Below are 15,160 nucleotides of genomic sequence, written 5' to 3'. Positions count from 1 at the left end.
TTAATTAATTGGAGAATAGATGTGATGAGAAAATAATTCATCAGAAAGCTTATATAGTAAATACCTAGTCTTTCCACAGGTTCAATTTCAGCAGCTGTTTCGCTGTATTCACTCACACCCTTCACATTCACAGCAGCAACTCGGAAGGAATATTTCTGACCCATCTTCAGATCTGGCACAGTGAATTCAGTATTTCTTATTGTGGCATTGGTATGCACTCGGTACCACTGTTCAGTGTCTTTCTCTTGCATTTCAAGTACATATCCTATGATGTCAGCACCACCATCATACATGGGCTTGGTCCATGCCAAACTAATGCTTCGCTTGGTGGTATCCACAACTCTTGGGGCAGAAGGTGGTCCAGGGGTATCTATAGCATATAAAAAGTAGAATGTAGATGTTATACAAATAAGACAAAAACTTTGAGACTTGAGTTGTTTTTGTTTTCTAGACTTACAGAGACACTACTGTCCTTTGTCCACACTTACCAAGACGATCTTTGTAACTGGACCCTTCTGCTATTATAGGACAGCAATGTGTGCTAGGTAGTCACTACTACTATTTTAAGAAATAAATTACTTTAGGAAGGTAAATGTTTCTTCTCTACTGCTGTGGCTAGTTATGATATATTCTTTGTTGTTACATAAGCTTATTGCTTCACCCATCCTTAGGGAAATTTCTTTAGTAGCTCATCTTTCACTGGGTTAATTATTACTTGTTATCTCTATATTTTGAGCACAGGAATCAGGATTTTGTCATCTTCTATTCAGTTTGAAAGACTCATTTCTTTAATAAGTTGGTGTCAAACTCTGTAAAAAGATTTCTCACTTGTTTTGAGGGTCTCATAACAATTATTTTGCCAGTAACATTAAAACATTAGAGACATTATGATTCTGCTGAGCCTCTTTTTGTAAGGGACTTTGCTTCTCTTCAGTGCTTATTGTCACTATGATGCATTTCTTGCTAAAAATTCACAACATGTATCTTCCATATTGGTAGTGTAATAATTTACTTTTTCATAAATTAGAAAGAATACTTCAAAAAATTTCAGCAATGCTAACTGCTAACTGGCCAATAGAGTAATTAAAATAGTCTCTGATGTAGGCTATATTTAAGATCACACTAATAATCATATGCTTTTCTAGACATATGCTTTTCATAAATTCCACAAGTTCCTGGAATTGGCATGTCAGGAAATTATTCATCATGTGGTTTTGATGAATTTGAGGCTAGTGCATGATTTATAGAACTTACATGATGGTTCTCTGCATGAAATGAAGTTGGAAGCTTCACTGGGTTCACTGTTGCCAGCAGCATTCACTGCAGTCACTCGGAACTGATAATCACAGCCTTCCATCAGGCTGGTCACCTTCAGCCTGGTGTCATACACCGTATAATCTCTGTTGACACGTGTCCAGTGAAGGCTCTTCTTCTCACGTTTGTCTACCAGGTAATTGCTGATCTCATTCCCACCATCAGATTCTGGTTTTGTCCACTGAATAATGATATGCTCTTTGCCAGCCCCAACTTCTTCAGGTATGCCAGGTTGTGATGGAATAGCTGTTTATGTTTCATGAAAATAAAGATATCAGCAAAATCATATTTACATGATTCCCTCTCTCCCCAGATCCCATCATATTTCAATCACCAAATTGTTGAGAAAAATGCTGGTACTCACTGAATGAGTTTCGGGCTACAATTGCCTGCGATTCAATAGGCACACCAGGGCCATATTTGTTTACTGCCCTCACTCTGAATGTATATTCATTGTTCTTGATGAGTCTGGTAACTACATAGGATAGGGTTGGGCATTCGCCTTCAACAATCACCCAGTTGAGCCTGCTAGTCTCTCGTCTTTCTACAATGTAGTGAGATATATCTGCTCCTCCATCTTCCTGAGGAAGGCTCCAGGCTAAAGTACACTTCTCCTCTGTTACTCTGCTGACGGTGAGTTTTCCACATGGACCAGGGGAGTCTGAAACAGGCATAGGAACAAACCATGATGAAGGTCATTCTTTCTGCTCATACTGAAAATGCTATATGAGAAAAGAAAGTGATATAAAAATGCAAGAACAGTTGACATGCTTACCAAGCACTTTAACCATGACAGACACAGCCTTGGTACCACTGGCATTCTTCACTGTTAATGTGTATTTTCCACTGTCACTTCTGTCACAGAACTTGATCACAGCAGTTGCTCGTTTGCCAGTGTACTGCAGAGAGACTTTTTCACAGAGATCGAGTTCTTTGTCTCCTTTGGTCCAGATAATTTTGGGTTCAGGCTTGCCACCAACTGCAGCATCAAGAACAAGATCTGAACCTGCTCTAATGGTAACCAGATCACCTTGTAATCTGGCATCCAGTTCGGCTTTGGGTGGAGCTGTCGATAATCAAAATAAATGTGAATGAATATCTGACACTTAGTTTTCATGAGAATTGTAACAACTTAAATGGAGAACGTAGGTATTTTTGTACCGTATTCATCATGGCATGTGACAGGGCCCGTGGATTCTGATCCTTTGCTAATTACACCTGCTGCATTCTTGGCCAAAACGCGGAATTCATAAGTGTCTCCCTCACTTAGAGCAGTGACAGTGAAAAAGTTGTCTGATACGATGGTGTAGTTGCACTTTAGCCAGCGGCCATCTCCAACCTCACTGACTGGCTTACGCTCTATGATGTAGCCCACAACCTTGCTGCCTCCGTCATACACTGGAGCAGACCAAATCAGTGATACTGTTGATCTTGTGACATCTGTCACTTCTGGTCTGCCTGGAGCGTCTGGAAGTGATAAAGTTAAAAAATACAACCCTGAGTACTGCAAACACCAAGAATAGTAAAAGCAAATACACTTTTAAATTTCAATACATACCAACTGGATTTTGAGCCATTATAGGTCTTGAAGCTTCACTGGCTTTACTAACACCTGCAGCATTGAGTGCATAGGTTCTAAACTGGTATTCCAGTCCTTCAACCAAACCAGATACCTTGTAGTTGCACTCTAAACATGGTACTTTGTTTTCCTTCACCCAAAGAATGGTGTTGCGTTCTTTCTTCTCAACCCAGTAGCCAATGATTTTACTGCCACCATCATGGTAGGGTTCTTCCCAACGAATAGACATGGCATTGGCAGACACGTGGTAGACCTCAGGTCTGGTGGGAGCACTTGGTGGGACTAAATATAAACAAAGGCATCAGATATGAATAAATTTTATACAATTCAGTACAAATGTAATACAGCCTTTGAAGTCTGATTTTTTATTTTGCTTACCAAATGGATGCTCAGCAACAATTGGCGCAGATTCTACTGGCTTGCTCACACCAAATCGGTTTTCTGAACTGACACGGAAAGAGTACTCCTTGTATTTGGTGAGGTGAGTGACTTTAATCTGAGTGCGCTTGACACTGGAATTGATGAGCTGCCAAGCTGTGGTACCTGACTCACGCTTTTCCACTATGTAATTGGTGATTTCGGTACCGCCATCGTCTTTAGGTTCAGCCCATGACAGGACACATGATTCAGCTGAGACAGATGAGACCTCAATGGGGCCAGTTACAGGACCTGGTCGTCCAATGACCACAACAGTGACAGTAAATGTTTTAACACCAGCTGTGTTTTCCAGGGTTAAGAAGTATCTTCCAGAGTCACCTCTCATGCTGTCCTTTACAGAGAGGGTGGTCCTATCTTTTGTTGTTACAATACTCACTCGATCAGTCTCCTTAAGTCTCATTTCTTCCAGTTTCCATGTTACTTTGGGGGCTGGACGACCACTGATTGGCACATCAATGGTGAACGGGCTTCCTGCTTTGCAAGTGATGAGCTGGTTGGTAATTCCAGTGAGGTCAGCAGTTGGCTCAATTTGAGGCTCTTTGATGATGACAGATGAGAAGGCTTCTCTGGGTTCACTATAGCCAGCATCGTTCTTAGCCTTCACACGGAATTCATATTCGGTGTTCTCCACAAGACGTTCTACTGTGAAAGTTAGCTGCTTGGTGTGACCAGCTTCAACCCAGAAGTCAGATCCCTTTTGTCTCATTTCAAGGAGGTACTCGGTAATCCGGCTGCCTCCATCGTGTTCAGGTTTAAGCCATGCTAAGACTGCAGAGGATTTGCTAGTGTCAACAATATCAAGTCTTCTAGGTGGAGCAGGCTGTTCTGTGGCTACAACTGGTTCTGGCATTTCATATGGTTCCCCAATACCATACTCATTTTCTGCAGAAACACGGAAATAGTATGGAACGCCTTCTGCTAGGTCACTAACCTTGAAGATCTGACGAGTACATTTTTCACTGACAACTTGCCAGCTACGGCGACTTGCTTCTCGTTTCTCTACCACATAGTGATGGATTCGGGCCCCACCATCAAGTCGAGGTGCATCCCACATCAGTGTAGCAGAGCCCCGGGTCACATCTTTGAAGGTAATCGGACCAGGAGGTCCTGGAGAGTCTAATACCTTCACAGAGAATGTAACTGACTTGCTGCCACTGTTGTTTTCCACAGTGAGGGTGTATTTCCCTGCATCATTTCGGTTGCAGTTTTCTACAGTAAGGGTGCTGAAGGAGTCTGTTGTGTGGATATCAGCCCGAATACTAAGGTTAGAGTCTGGTTTGCTCCACACAGCTGTAGGAGTCGGTCTACCCCGGAAGGCAATAAAAAGGCGAATACTGGCACCAGCTCTAACAATGTGAGTCTGTTTGAAGCTTGCATCAATGTCTAATTCGGGAGCTGTTAGTCGGTCAACTGCTTTAATGGTACCAGTCACTTCACAGCTGTCTCCTTTTCCAGCACTGTTGATAGCACTAACCCGGAATTTATATTCTTCACCTGCTTGTAAATCAGTGACTGTGTATCTGGTTTTCACACATGCCTCCGTATTCACCTTGTGCCAGTCTCCGAGGTCAGCTTTGCACATTTCTATGATGTACCCAATTATTTCCAGTCCGCCATCGAAGACTGGCCTGGACCATTCTAAGCTAACAGTTGTCTTTGAGGTGTCTGTCACTTTAACCACCGTGGGAGCACTTGGTGGATTCACAGGCTCTCTGCATTTAATTAGTCTTGAGATGCCACTTGCAGGTCCTACGCCTGCTGCATTTTCAGCCATGACATGGAATTCGTACTCATTGCCTTCTATCAGACCAGTGACTTTGAATCTTGTTTCAGAAATTGGTCGTTTGCTGATCACTTTTACCCATCTTGTGCTTTTCTTCTCTCTCCTTTCAAGGATGTAATGTTGGATCTCATTGCCACCATCTGAATCTGGCCTTGCCCATGTCAGGGTAATACTATTGCCTGTCACATTGCTAGGCTCTGGGGTACCAGGGGCATCAGGAACCGCTATAACAAACAAACAAAGCCAGTTAGATCCATTTGATTGGAAAGTTAATCTTATGCCATAGTACCATCTATAAAAATGGAAACTTACTGTACTGTATTTGAGCAACCACTGGGTCAGAGTCAAGGGGTCTCCCAACACCAAACTTGTTAACTGCAGAAACACGGAATTGGTATTCATTGCCAGTTATTAGTTTAATAGCAGTGTAACTCTGGGCTTCACACTTATCTTCAATTAATGCCCAAGCAAGTCTGCTTGTTTCCCGCTTTTCAATGATGTAGTGGGTGACAGGAGCACAGCCATCATTAAGTGGCGCATCCCACCACAAGGTCACCTTCTCTCCAGTAATATTGGTGAATCGTATTGGCCCAACTACTTTTCCTGGTGTATCTATAAGAAAAAGTATCCATAGTTAGTTTCTGCTTTTTTGTCCATTAAAATATAAGACATGTCACTAATCCAAATCCCATTAATTAGAATACTGAGAAGTTCTTTAAAAGTACCTTGTACTTTCACTTTAATATCTGCTTTGGTCGAGCCAGATACATTTTTGGCTTCCACTGTATACATGCCACTATGGTCTCGAGTAGCATCTCTGACAAAGAGGCTGGTAGATCCGAGAACTTCGGTTATTTCCATATTCATCCTCTTTTCAATCTCAACTCCATCTTTGAACCAAGTTACTCGAGGTACTGGGCGTCCTTGTACCAAAGCTTTAATTCTAAGGCTCTCTCCAGACTTAATAGTGATGCCGTCAAAGTACTCAGGGCCAAACTCTACTGTTGGTGGAACTGTAAGAGAGATGGAAATACTGTGTGTTAGCTTGACTTAATATGGAAGCTGATGACTTTTGTGTCACCAAAGACTTTTGAAAGGGTTGGTAATTAAGAATTTAACTATGGGATTAAATATTTGTCTATTATAACCTTTTCCCTTTGTTGTATCAGACATATTAATAATTTTGAATTGCCGTTTGTGAGAAAAGATACTGAAATATTTAAGGATCATTTACTTTTTTTTAAAATTTTTTTAAAATTTAATTAATTAATTAATTAATTTATTTGTGTGTGTGTGTGTGTGTGTGTGTGTGTGGCCAGCTCAGCCCACCAGGGGGCGGGTCTGGCTGGCATGTGGTGCTGGGGATTGAACCGCGGTCCCTTGTGCTTTGCTAAGCTTGTTCTAAGTAGGTGCTTTAGACTACTGAGCCATCTCACCAGCCCACATCATTTACTTTCTAATAGTGCTGCTTACTCAAACAAGTATCTGTAAGAAACCATCAGCTGCATGCAAACCAAGTAATGACTGTATTGTTGGATAAGTATTGTAGTTTGATAGCTCTAGTATAGATGGATGGCTATTCTAGGGATCCTTTTTATTTGTTATAAATAGCTAAAATTACAAAGTTAAAAACCCATCTTTGCACTTAATGTGGGAAGGGAGTAAAATAATGAACATAGTAAAAACAATTGATGCTAATTATGCTTTTTCTTTTCTTTATCTGAAAGATAAAAAGTCTGAATTCATCCACATAGCAACCTTGAGTAATGATATTTCTGTGCCCCCTTTGCATACCAGAGACCCAAGGTATTTCTTTTTTAATTCAATCATTGTCAATCACATGGAAATCAATGATGTAGTGGGTGGTAGGAGCACAGTGTGTTAGACTCACTTACCATTTTCATCTCTTGTCATAATAATTCCAGAAGACTGAGAGGGTGGGCTTATAGTTCCAACAGCGTTTCTTGCAATGATTCTGAACTCATATCGATCCCCAGGACTAAGTCCTGTAACTGTGTACTGACATTCACTGACATCAGTAAAGTTGCATCGCACCCAGCGATCACTCCCTTGCCGTTTCTCAATGCTGTAGGCCACAATCTTACTGCCTCCATCACGCAGTGGTGGGTTCCACTTAAGTGTGATGGTTTCCCTGGTGACATCAATGTAGTCAGGAGTGCCAGGTGGGTCTGAAAAGTCATAAGGATGTTAACTGTATCATTATATCTAGAACCAGCTCTTAATCACTGATGGAAGAAAAACAGCATGAGTAAATCCCCAAACACATTTTACTCAATAATTTCAACTTTCTATTTTGTAGTGCTAATGAGTTTTAAGCTGTTTCATTAGACTTACTTAAAATCCTTTCTACTGCTTTATATAATCAACTGTCTAGTGATAAAATGATAGAAAGAAAGGTGATACATGGAAGAAAAGAATGATTTGTTGCTAACACAGTTGCTTGCTGAATTAAATATATTGGAGTAATAGTCACTTACCCACTGGTGAGACAGCTAAAGTAAATTTGCTTGGGTCACTGGGTGAGCTTAGACCAGCAGAGTTTTCAGCATATACTCGGAATTGGTAATCCAGTCCTTCTATTAATCCAGTTGCTCTATATTCTCTTCCAGATATTGGTGATGTGTTAACTCTTTGCCAGAGGATGCTATTTCTTTCTTTCTTTTCAACGTGGAATCCAGTAACTTCTGAGCCACCATCATAAACTGGTGCATCCCAAGTTAGGGACATACCATCGGAAGTCACATTGTATATGACTGGCTTTCCTGGGGGACCAGGAATCCTGAACTGGTGTTTTGCCACAATAAGATTGGAGACAAGTGGTTCACTGACTCCATATCTGTTTTCTGCCCTAACTCTAAATTGGTATTCAGCATCTTTGACTAGATTAGGAACCTTGAAAGTCGTCCTAGCAACACTTGAACATACCATCTTCCAATTAGTTTGTGAAGCTTCCCGCTTCTCAATGCTGTAGCAAGTAATTTCTCCTCCCCCATCATCATCTGGTATATCCCAGGACATAATGGCACTGTCAGCCTTGATTTCATCAAACCGAATGGGTCCTTTGGGCTTTGATGGCGGGCCGAGGGTGATGATTGTAATGGGGAATGAATTTCTGCAGACTGCATTATCCAGAATAACAGTGTATTTTCCTCCATGTTCTTTCTTGACATTCTTAATATTCAAGGTGATCTTGTTTTCAGTTTTACTGAAGCGAACATTTTCACTTTCTTTTAATGGCAAACCATCTTTCAGCCAACTGATAGATGGTTTGGGCTTTCCTTTGTAAGGTAATTCAAGGTGTACGTTATGCCCAATTCTCACTGAGATTTGTGCACCAGGGATTTCTGATAGGTCAACTTCAGGCGTAATTACAAGTTCTTTCACTGTAAGTGGTCCAATAGTGACACCATCACTCCGTCCTTTCTCATTTTTAGCGAACACTTGGAATTCCAGGACTGACAGCTCTTTCAACTGACTAATCTCGATTTCACACGATTTACTTATGCCAGCATGTGACCACGTTTGCTCGCCCTTGCCTTTCCTTTCTACAACATATTCTGAGATGACACTCCCACCATCAAAGTCAGGCTTGGTCCAGGTCAGGATAATCGACGTCTTTGTGGAATCCTTCATTGAGAGATCACGAATAGGAGCTGGTACCTCAGCAGCTTTTACTGGCTCTGTAGTTTCACAGGGTTCTCCGACTCCCATTTCATTTTCTGCAAGAACTCTGAAGAAGAATGGAGTTTTCTCTGACAAATCTGTGACCTTAAAGGATGTGCTAGAACATTTGTGTGACACAGCAGACCACGTTCTCTTCGTGGCATCTCTCTTCTCAATGACGTAGTTAATTACGGGGGAGCCTCCATCGATGAGAGGAGGATCCCAGAACAACGTGACTGTGCCTCGAGAAACATGTTTAACCTGGAGTTTCTGGCAGGCGGCTGGGGTATCAAGCACCTTTACACTCACAGTGGAAGACTTGGGTTGGCCAACTCCATTTTCTATTGTCAGAATATATTTGCCTGTATCATTACGAGTAACTTGGGGAATAGTGAGTAAAGAAGATGAATCTGTGTTTTGAATGCTGTATCGAGCATCACTGCCAAGATTCTTCTCATCTTTCCTCCAGGTGACGGTAGGTGGAGGTCTGCCTTTGAAGGGAATCAAGACTTGTACATCTTCACCAGCCTTAGCTATAATAGATGATCTGAGAGCCACATCTAGGTCAATCTCTGGTTCCTCTGTAGACATAAAATGGACATGTACAGTGAATATTAAAAGCAAAAAAAGTCTTTTTCCTGGAAGTACTCTAACAAAAAAGAAAAGCAGAGTCACCCCAATTTGTACATACCAAGAATATCTTTAGCTTGTACAGGTTCAGTCATTTTTATAGGTTCTCCTTGTCCAGCACAGTTGACTGCAGATACCTGGAAGTAGTAATTGACTCCAGGTTGTAGGTTTGATACCACGTACTCTGTAGTTCTGACCTCGCCTCTGGTAGAGACCGTGGTCCAATCCTCTTCCTCTCCTTGTCTCATCTCAACAATGTATCCAGTAATAGCACTGCCCCCATCATAGACAGGTTTACTCCAGCCAAGAGTGATGGACGACTTGGTGGAATCTGCAATTCTTATCTTGGCAGGTGGGCCTGGAGGATCTGGAATGGCCATGCACAATACAGTAAATGCGCACGATCACGTGCAACTTGGTCCCACATAAAGACAGGAGAAGATGCTGCATGCATGACCACTTACCAATAGGATCAGCAGCTTTGTAAAAGTCAGACGGTTCGGAAAATGGACCCATTCCAGCAGCGTTTACAGCACAGACTCGGTATTGATAGTCGCTGTGCTCTGTGAGTCCTGTCACCTTCTGTCTAGTGTCACGGATGGTCTCCTTTTGTACTTTAAACCATCCTAGACTCTTCTTGTCTCGTTTTTCAAGGAAATAGCCACTAATTTCACTACCGCCATCTGCAACTGGCCTGCTCCAGACAACGGTCATTGAATTCTTGGTACTCTTTGTCACTTCTGGTACACTTGGTGGGCCAGGTGTAACTGTTTAGAAAAGAAATGGCAGATAAATTTAAATGATGACTATTATAAATTCTACCTTTTGATCTCTGTATGTAAAGAATAGTTTTATTATATTTTCTACTTTGTGAAAAGGACAGTCATGGGACAAAATATGACATAAAAGAAAAATGTTTTAAGAAAACATATTCACAGCCTAGAAAAATAGTTTAGATTTATTTTTAAATTTTGATTTTTATTTCAATTTCTTAATTAAATTATATCTCACCAAATGCATTCTTGGCTACAACTGGCTCTGATTCCAGGGACTCGCCAATTCCGTATTTGTTCACAGCTCGGACCCGGAAGATGTATTCATTTCCTTTGATGATTTTGGAGGTTGTAATGATACACTCTTCCAAATTTTCAGCCACCATAGACCACACAACACGGCTTGTCTCACGCTTTTCTACAATGTAGTGAGTGATTTTTGCACCACCATCATCAGTTGGAGGCTTCCAGAGGAGGGTTATCTTTTCAGCGGTCACAGTCCTAAATTCAATTGGGCCACCAGGAGGGCCTGGTTTATCTGTTAATGAAGGAACAAAACAGCATGTTAGTATTTTATAAAAGCTACTAATTCAAAATTGCTAAGCTTTATGCAAGCAAATATGATATTGGCTTGTACTAAACACCTACCAAGGATCTGTACTCTGATGGTGGCTGAGGCCGAGCCCATCGCATTCCTTAGTTTTAATTCGTAGCTGCCACTGTTAAGGCGGTTGGCATCTTTGATGAGAATAGATGCCAGATCACTGGTGTTTTCAACACACACTAATGCATTGGTTTGTAATTCTTTGTCATCTTTATACCACTCAATTGTTGGCTCAGGTTTTCCAGAAATGCCAGCTCTGAGCTTCACTGATGTACCTGCTCTGTATTTGACAACTTCTGTATATTCTAGAGGCAAATCAATGACAGGTCCACCTGCAAGAGAAAACCCAGATGAGGAATATATACAATAGTATGAGGATGAAAACAGCTCAACCAAAAGGTCATGGATGCTTACCACCTTATGTATATGCATATTGCATATGTGTATGCATTTATGTGTACATAGTTTATCGTGTTCTAGTTCTCATCTATTACTTTAACCTATTAAATTTTATGAATCACTCTTCTATCTCAGATGGGGAGGAAAGGCTGTAAACAAGCTCTGTTGTTCACTGACACTGCATTAATTCCACAGGCACTTCACTGCCTTCTCAATGTATTTTAAAGTCTCTTAGATAATTTATTTCAGTGGTGAAGTGGGATACAGTGGTGAGTACATTATTTAGGCGCAGGCAGTGTTAAATGCTTTCTTTCACTTTAGTTTCTCTATTGCTTTTTATTTCCCTTCCTAGTTCCTAGTGTGGTCAGTTCAGGGTACACTTTTGAAGCTTGAGTCCTCTACTTACAGAGCTATTTATTCACTACGTGGATTTATTGCTGGGCTTTTCAAAAGTATTATTGGACTAAATTAGATTTTCTTCAGTCTCATGAATGCGTAGTGTCTACAAAACCATACTGATAAAGATCAGCACTGGAAATCTTCACTTGAGGGTAGCAGTGGATACCTTTGCCGGACACTGTAGTGGCTCATTTCTTTTTATAATTGAGAACTTTGGGCCAGAAAGGTACTTCAGCAGACTAAGTGCCTGCTTAGGCAAGCACAGGGACCAGGATTCCATCTCCGGCACCATACGTTGCGCCTGCCCCACCACTGGGTGTACAGAGCCAGCCACCAAGACTGGGCATGGTGGCGCACAACTGTAATCCCAGTGCTGGGGAGGCTGAAAACATGAGGATCACTATGAGTCCAAGCTGCATAGTGAGACCCTGTACCAAATACATAAAAATAAATAAATAATGGATAGCTTTTAAATAAAGTTTAAATAATGGATAACTTTTTAATAAAGTATTTTGGAGTGACTTTCATGACATTTTAATTTTTAAAACATTCCACTTATTTCCCAGGATATCAAGTGTATGTATTGTGACTTGATAGTGATGGAAAGGACTTTAGAGAGCCTCACTCCATCACTAAGTGGCTGCTTGATCTTGGGGAAGTTAAACTAGTGCTTTAAGCCTGAGTTTCTGTAAAATGGGCTAAATTAGGGCTGTTAGAACCAAGGCAGAGTATCCATGATAATTAGACAGTAAATCTTAGCTGCTGCTAATGCTATCTTCAAAATCTGTTCAGGTTTTATTTTTACTTATTTTAGAAGCATTTTCCATGGGATGCACCTATGGATTTAATGTAATGGCTGATAATTTAAAATAGAATCAAAGTGCCATCTCATACAAAGAATCATGGGACTTGAAGGGCCTTTGGATAGCCTATCGCCCACATCTCTGTAGAATTTTTTTTATAGTGAAGATATATGAGGAGTTTAAGGAATTTTCCTAAGTGTGCCAGTTAGTTTATACTTTCTTTCAAAAACCTCACTAAAGCAGAGTAAAAGTTATTAAAGTAAGGGGAAAATGTTGAATTAAAAAATGTGGGGATGCAAAGTGCTAACACTGCTTACCGTAAGAATCGATGCAGGTAATAGGGCCTACAACCTCAGAGGGATTGCTGATGGAGCCCACAGCATTCCTAGCAAAGACGCGGAATTCATACTGGGAATTCTGAGTCAAGCCGGACACAGTGAACTGGGTCTCAATAACATTAGTGAAGCTGGCTTTGGTCCATCTGCCATCTGGAAGGTCACGTCTCTCAACAATGTATCCTGTAATCTTGCTTCCTCCATCGAAAGCTGGTTGTTGCCATGAAAGGTTGACAGAGTTCTTAGAAATGTCAGTAATACGAACATTTCTTGGGGGTTCTGTAGTAATGAGAGAGAGAGAGAGAGCTGATTAATGGCTCTTACATCAATGTAGATTGCTTTGCAGAAATGAGATTTACATTTTTTAGTTGGCAGGAATGTTCTCTTCATCACATACCGCAAGCATCGATCGCCAAGACTGGTTCAGAAGCGTGGCTGGGTTTTCCAACCCCAGCAGCATTTTCTGCATACACCCTGAATTCATAAATAAGCCCAGCGCTGATTGTTGTGACTTTAAAGTGAGTTGTGCGGATGAGCATTTTGTTGGCTTTCTGCCATAAAATACTGTTTCTGTCTTTCATTTCCAAGTGATAGCCTGTGACAGCACTGCCTCCATTGGATACTGGCTCATGCCAGCTTACAGTGATGCTTTCACGAGTGACATTAGTGATCCATGGTGTTGACGGTGGCCCAGGCGTTGCTACAAAAGAGAAAATCCCATAGGTTAATAAAGACGTTGAGCACATATGGCAAATGAAAACCTGGGATCTTTGAAAAGTTTGGCAACTTACTGTATGGTAGTTTAACAACCACACAAGCTGAATCTATGTGATCACTGATACCAAAGCGGTTCTCTGCCTTGATGCGAAATTGGTATTCCTCTCCTGTGGTCAGCTTCATGACTTTAATCATTGTTCTGGCGACTGTTGCAGATACCTCAGTCCACACTGCAGTAGTTGTTTCTCTCTTGAGTACAATGTAATTTGTTACTTGACTTCCACCATCATACTTAGGGGGCTCCCATTTGAGAATCACACTTTCTTCAGTTATGTCACTAATAACAACAGGGCCACTGGGAGGACCAGGCCTGTCCAGCACAATGATGTCAATGAAAGCTTTGGTTGTTCCACTGGAATTGGCAGCAGTGATCTCGTATCTTCCAGAATCAGCTGTAACACTTTCTTTGAGATTAATTGTCAGGTTCTCGGCAGTAACATCAGTATTAAATCTCATGGTTGCCTTGAGGGGAACACCATCTCTTGATAAGGTCACTTTAGGTAATGGTTTTCCAGAAATTGGAATGTCAACTTTCAGGTTTGAACCAGCTTTAACATATACAGTGTGACTTGGGAAATTCTTCATATCAATTTCAGGTGGTTCTGAAAATTAAGAGTATGGAAAATGAAGGTGAAAATGTTTCTAAAAATTAAATCAATGTAAATGAATTCAAATTTTGTTTTTATATGTGGACATACCTAGCTGCTCCTTTACAAGAACAGGAAGCAGGAGTTCTCTTGGGTCACTCATACCAGCTTGGTTTACGGCAAAGACTCGGAAGAAGTATTCATGGTTCTCCCTCAGACCAGAAACAACGTGCTGGGTTGACTTTACCACGGCACATTTAACCCAGCTTTTCTGTCCCTTTTCTAGTGCTTCAACAACATAGTGTGCAATTCTGCTTCCACCATCATGTTCAGGCTTCAACCAGGTCAAGAAAACACTATCTTTGGTGACATTTGTTACTCCAAGTTTTTCAGGTGGGCTTGGTTTTTCTAAGAAAACAAAGCATCAAAAGGAAGGAAACAGTTATAGTATTTTTTCTTTTTTTAAAACATTTTATTTATTTATTTATTTATTTATTTATTTATTTATTTTGTGTATGTATGTGTGGCTAGCTCAGCCCACCAGGGGGTGGGGCTGGTTGGCATGTGGTGCTGGGGGATTGAACCACGGTCCCTGTGCTTTGCTTAGCTTAGCTTGTTCTAAGTAGGTGCTTTAGACCACTGAGCCATCTCACCAGCCCAGTATTTTTTTCCCAAGTGGACCTCTGCATTTTCAAAAGAAAACTTTTAAGATGAGCTCATATTAATTTAATTTCAGTTTTTCTTATATTCGTTTGGCTTTGAAGCCAAGCAAAACTCCTCAAGGTATGTCATTACATGTTACAGTATTCCAATTTAAATTGTTGAATAAAGAGAAATGATAAAACTTAATCCAAACTCATCATAGGTTAAAAAAGGAGTAAAATGAACACTCTTATAAGAAACTTCATCATATAATTTCTGCATGATACATGCTATGTGTATATATGCAATTAGATTCAATTATGCTTAAATTCAATATATTATTAGAAATTCCCCTAGTGCAGTGCTGTAGTATGACTAGTTTGAGGTGAATCAAGAACATTTAAGAATAAACA

General features: G+C 40.8%; 1 protein-coding gene across 12 annotated transcripts in view; it reads right to left on the bottom strand.

The window, feature by feature from the left end:
* The window catches only part of Ttn (titin), a 274,946-nt gene that overhangs the window by 17,984 nt on the left and 241,802 nt on the right, over positions 1 to 15,160 (bottom strand). For all 12 annotated transcript variants that reach the window (XM_023719078.1, XM_023719080.1, XM_023719081.1 and 9 more), the window contains 19 exons: positions 14,217 to 14,513; positions 13,533 to 14,120; positions 13,139 to 13,441; positions 12,724 to 13,020; positions 10,850 to 11,137; positions 10,440 to 10,739; positions 9,893 to 10,195; positions 9,490 to 9,795; positions 7,613 to 9,379; positions 7,010 to 7,303; positions 5,840 to 6,127; positions 5,427 to 5,726; positions 3,272 to 5,338; positions 2,873 to 3,175; positions 2,476 to 2,781; positions 2,090 to 2,380; positions 1,679 to 1,975; positions 1,255 to 1,560; positions 65 to 370 (listed from right to left, as the gene is read on the bottom strand). In XM_023719078.1, the coding sequence (XP_023574846.1) occupies positions 65 to 370; positions 1,255 to 1,560; positions 1,679 to 1,975; positions 2,090 to 2,380; positions 2,476 to 2,781; positions 2,873 to 3,175; positions 3,272 to 5,338; positions 5,427 to 5,726; positions 5,840 to 6,127; positions 7,010 to 7,303; positions 7,613 to 9,379; positions 9,490 to 9,795; positions 9,893 to 10,195; positions 10,440 to 10,739; positions 10,850 to 11,137; positions 12,724 to 13,020; positions 13,139 to 13,441; positions 13,533 to 14,120; positions 14,217 to 14,513 (9,207 nt within the window). The remainder of the gene's footprint in view (positions 1 to 64; positions 371 to 1,254; positions 1,561 to 1,678; positions 1,976 to 2,089; positions 2,381 to 2,475; positions 2,782 to 2,872; positions 3,176 to 3,271; positions 5,339 to 5,426; positions 5,727 to 5,839; positions 6,128 to 7,009; positions 7,304 to 7,612; positions 9,380 to 9,489; positions 9,796 to 9,892; positions 10,196 to 10,439; positions 10,740 to 10,849; positions 11,138 to 12,723; positions 13,021 to 13,138; positions 13,442 to 13,532; positions 14,121 to 14,216; positions 14,514 to 15,160) is intronic.

Source organism: Octodon degus, unplaced genomic scaffold (genome assembly GCF_000260255.1).
Source record: "Octodon degus isolate 3935 unplaced genomic scaffold, OctDeg1.0 scaffold00065, whole genome shotgun sequence".
Lineage (NCBI taxonomy): Eukaryota > Metazoa > Chordata > Mammalia > Rodentia > Octodontidae > Octodon > Octodon degus.
Note: the sequence above shows the minus strand (reverse complement) of the source record. Positions and strands in the feature narration are given on the sequence as shown.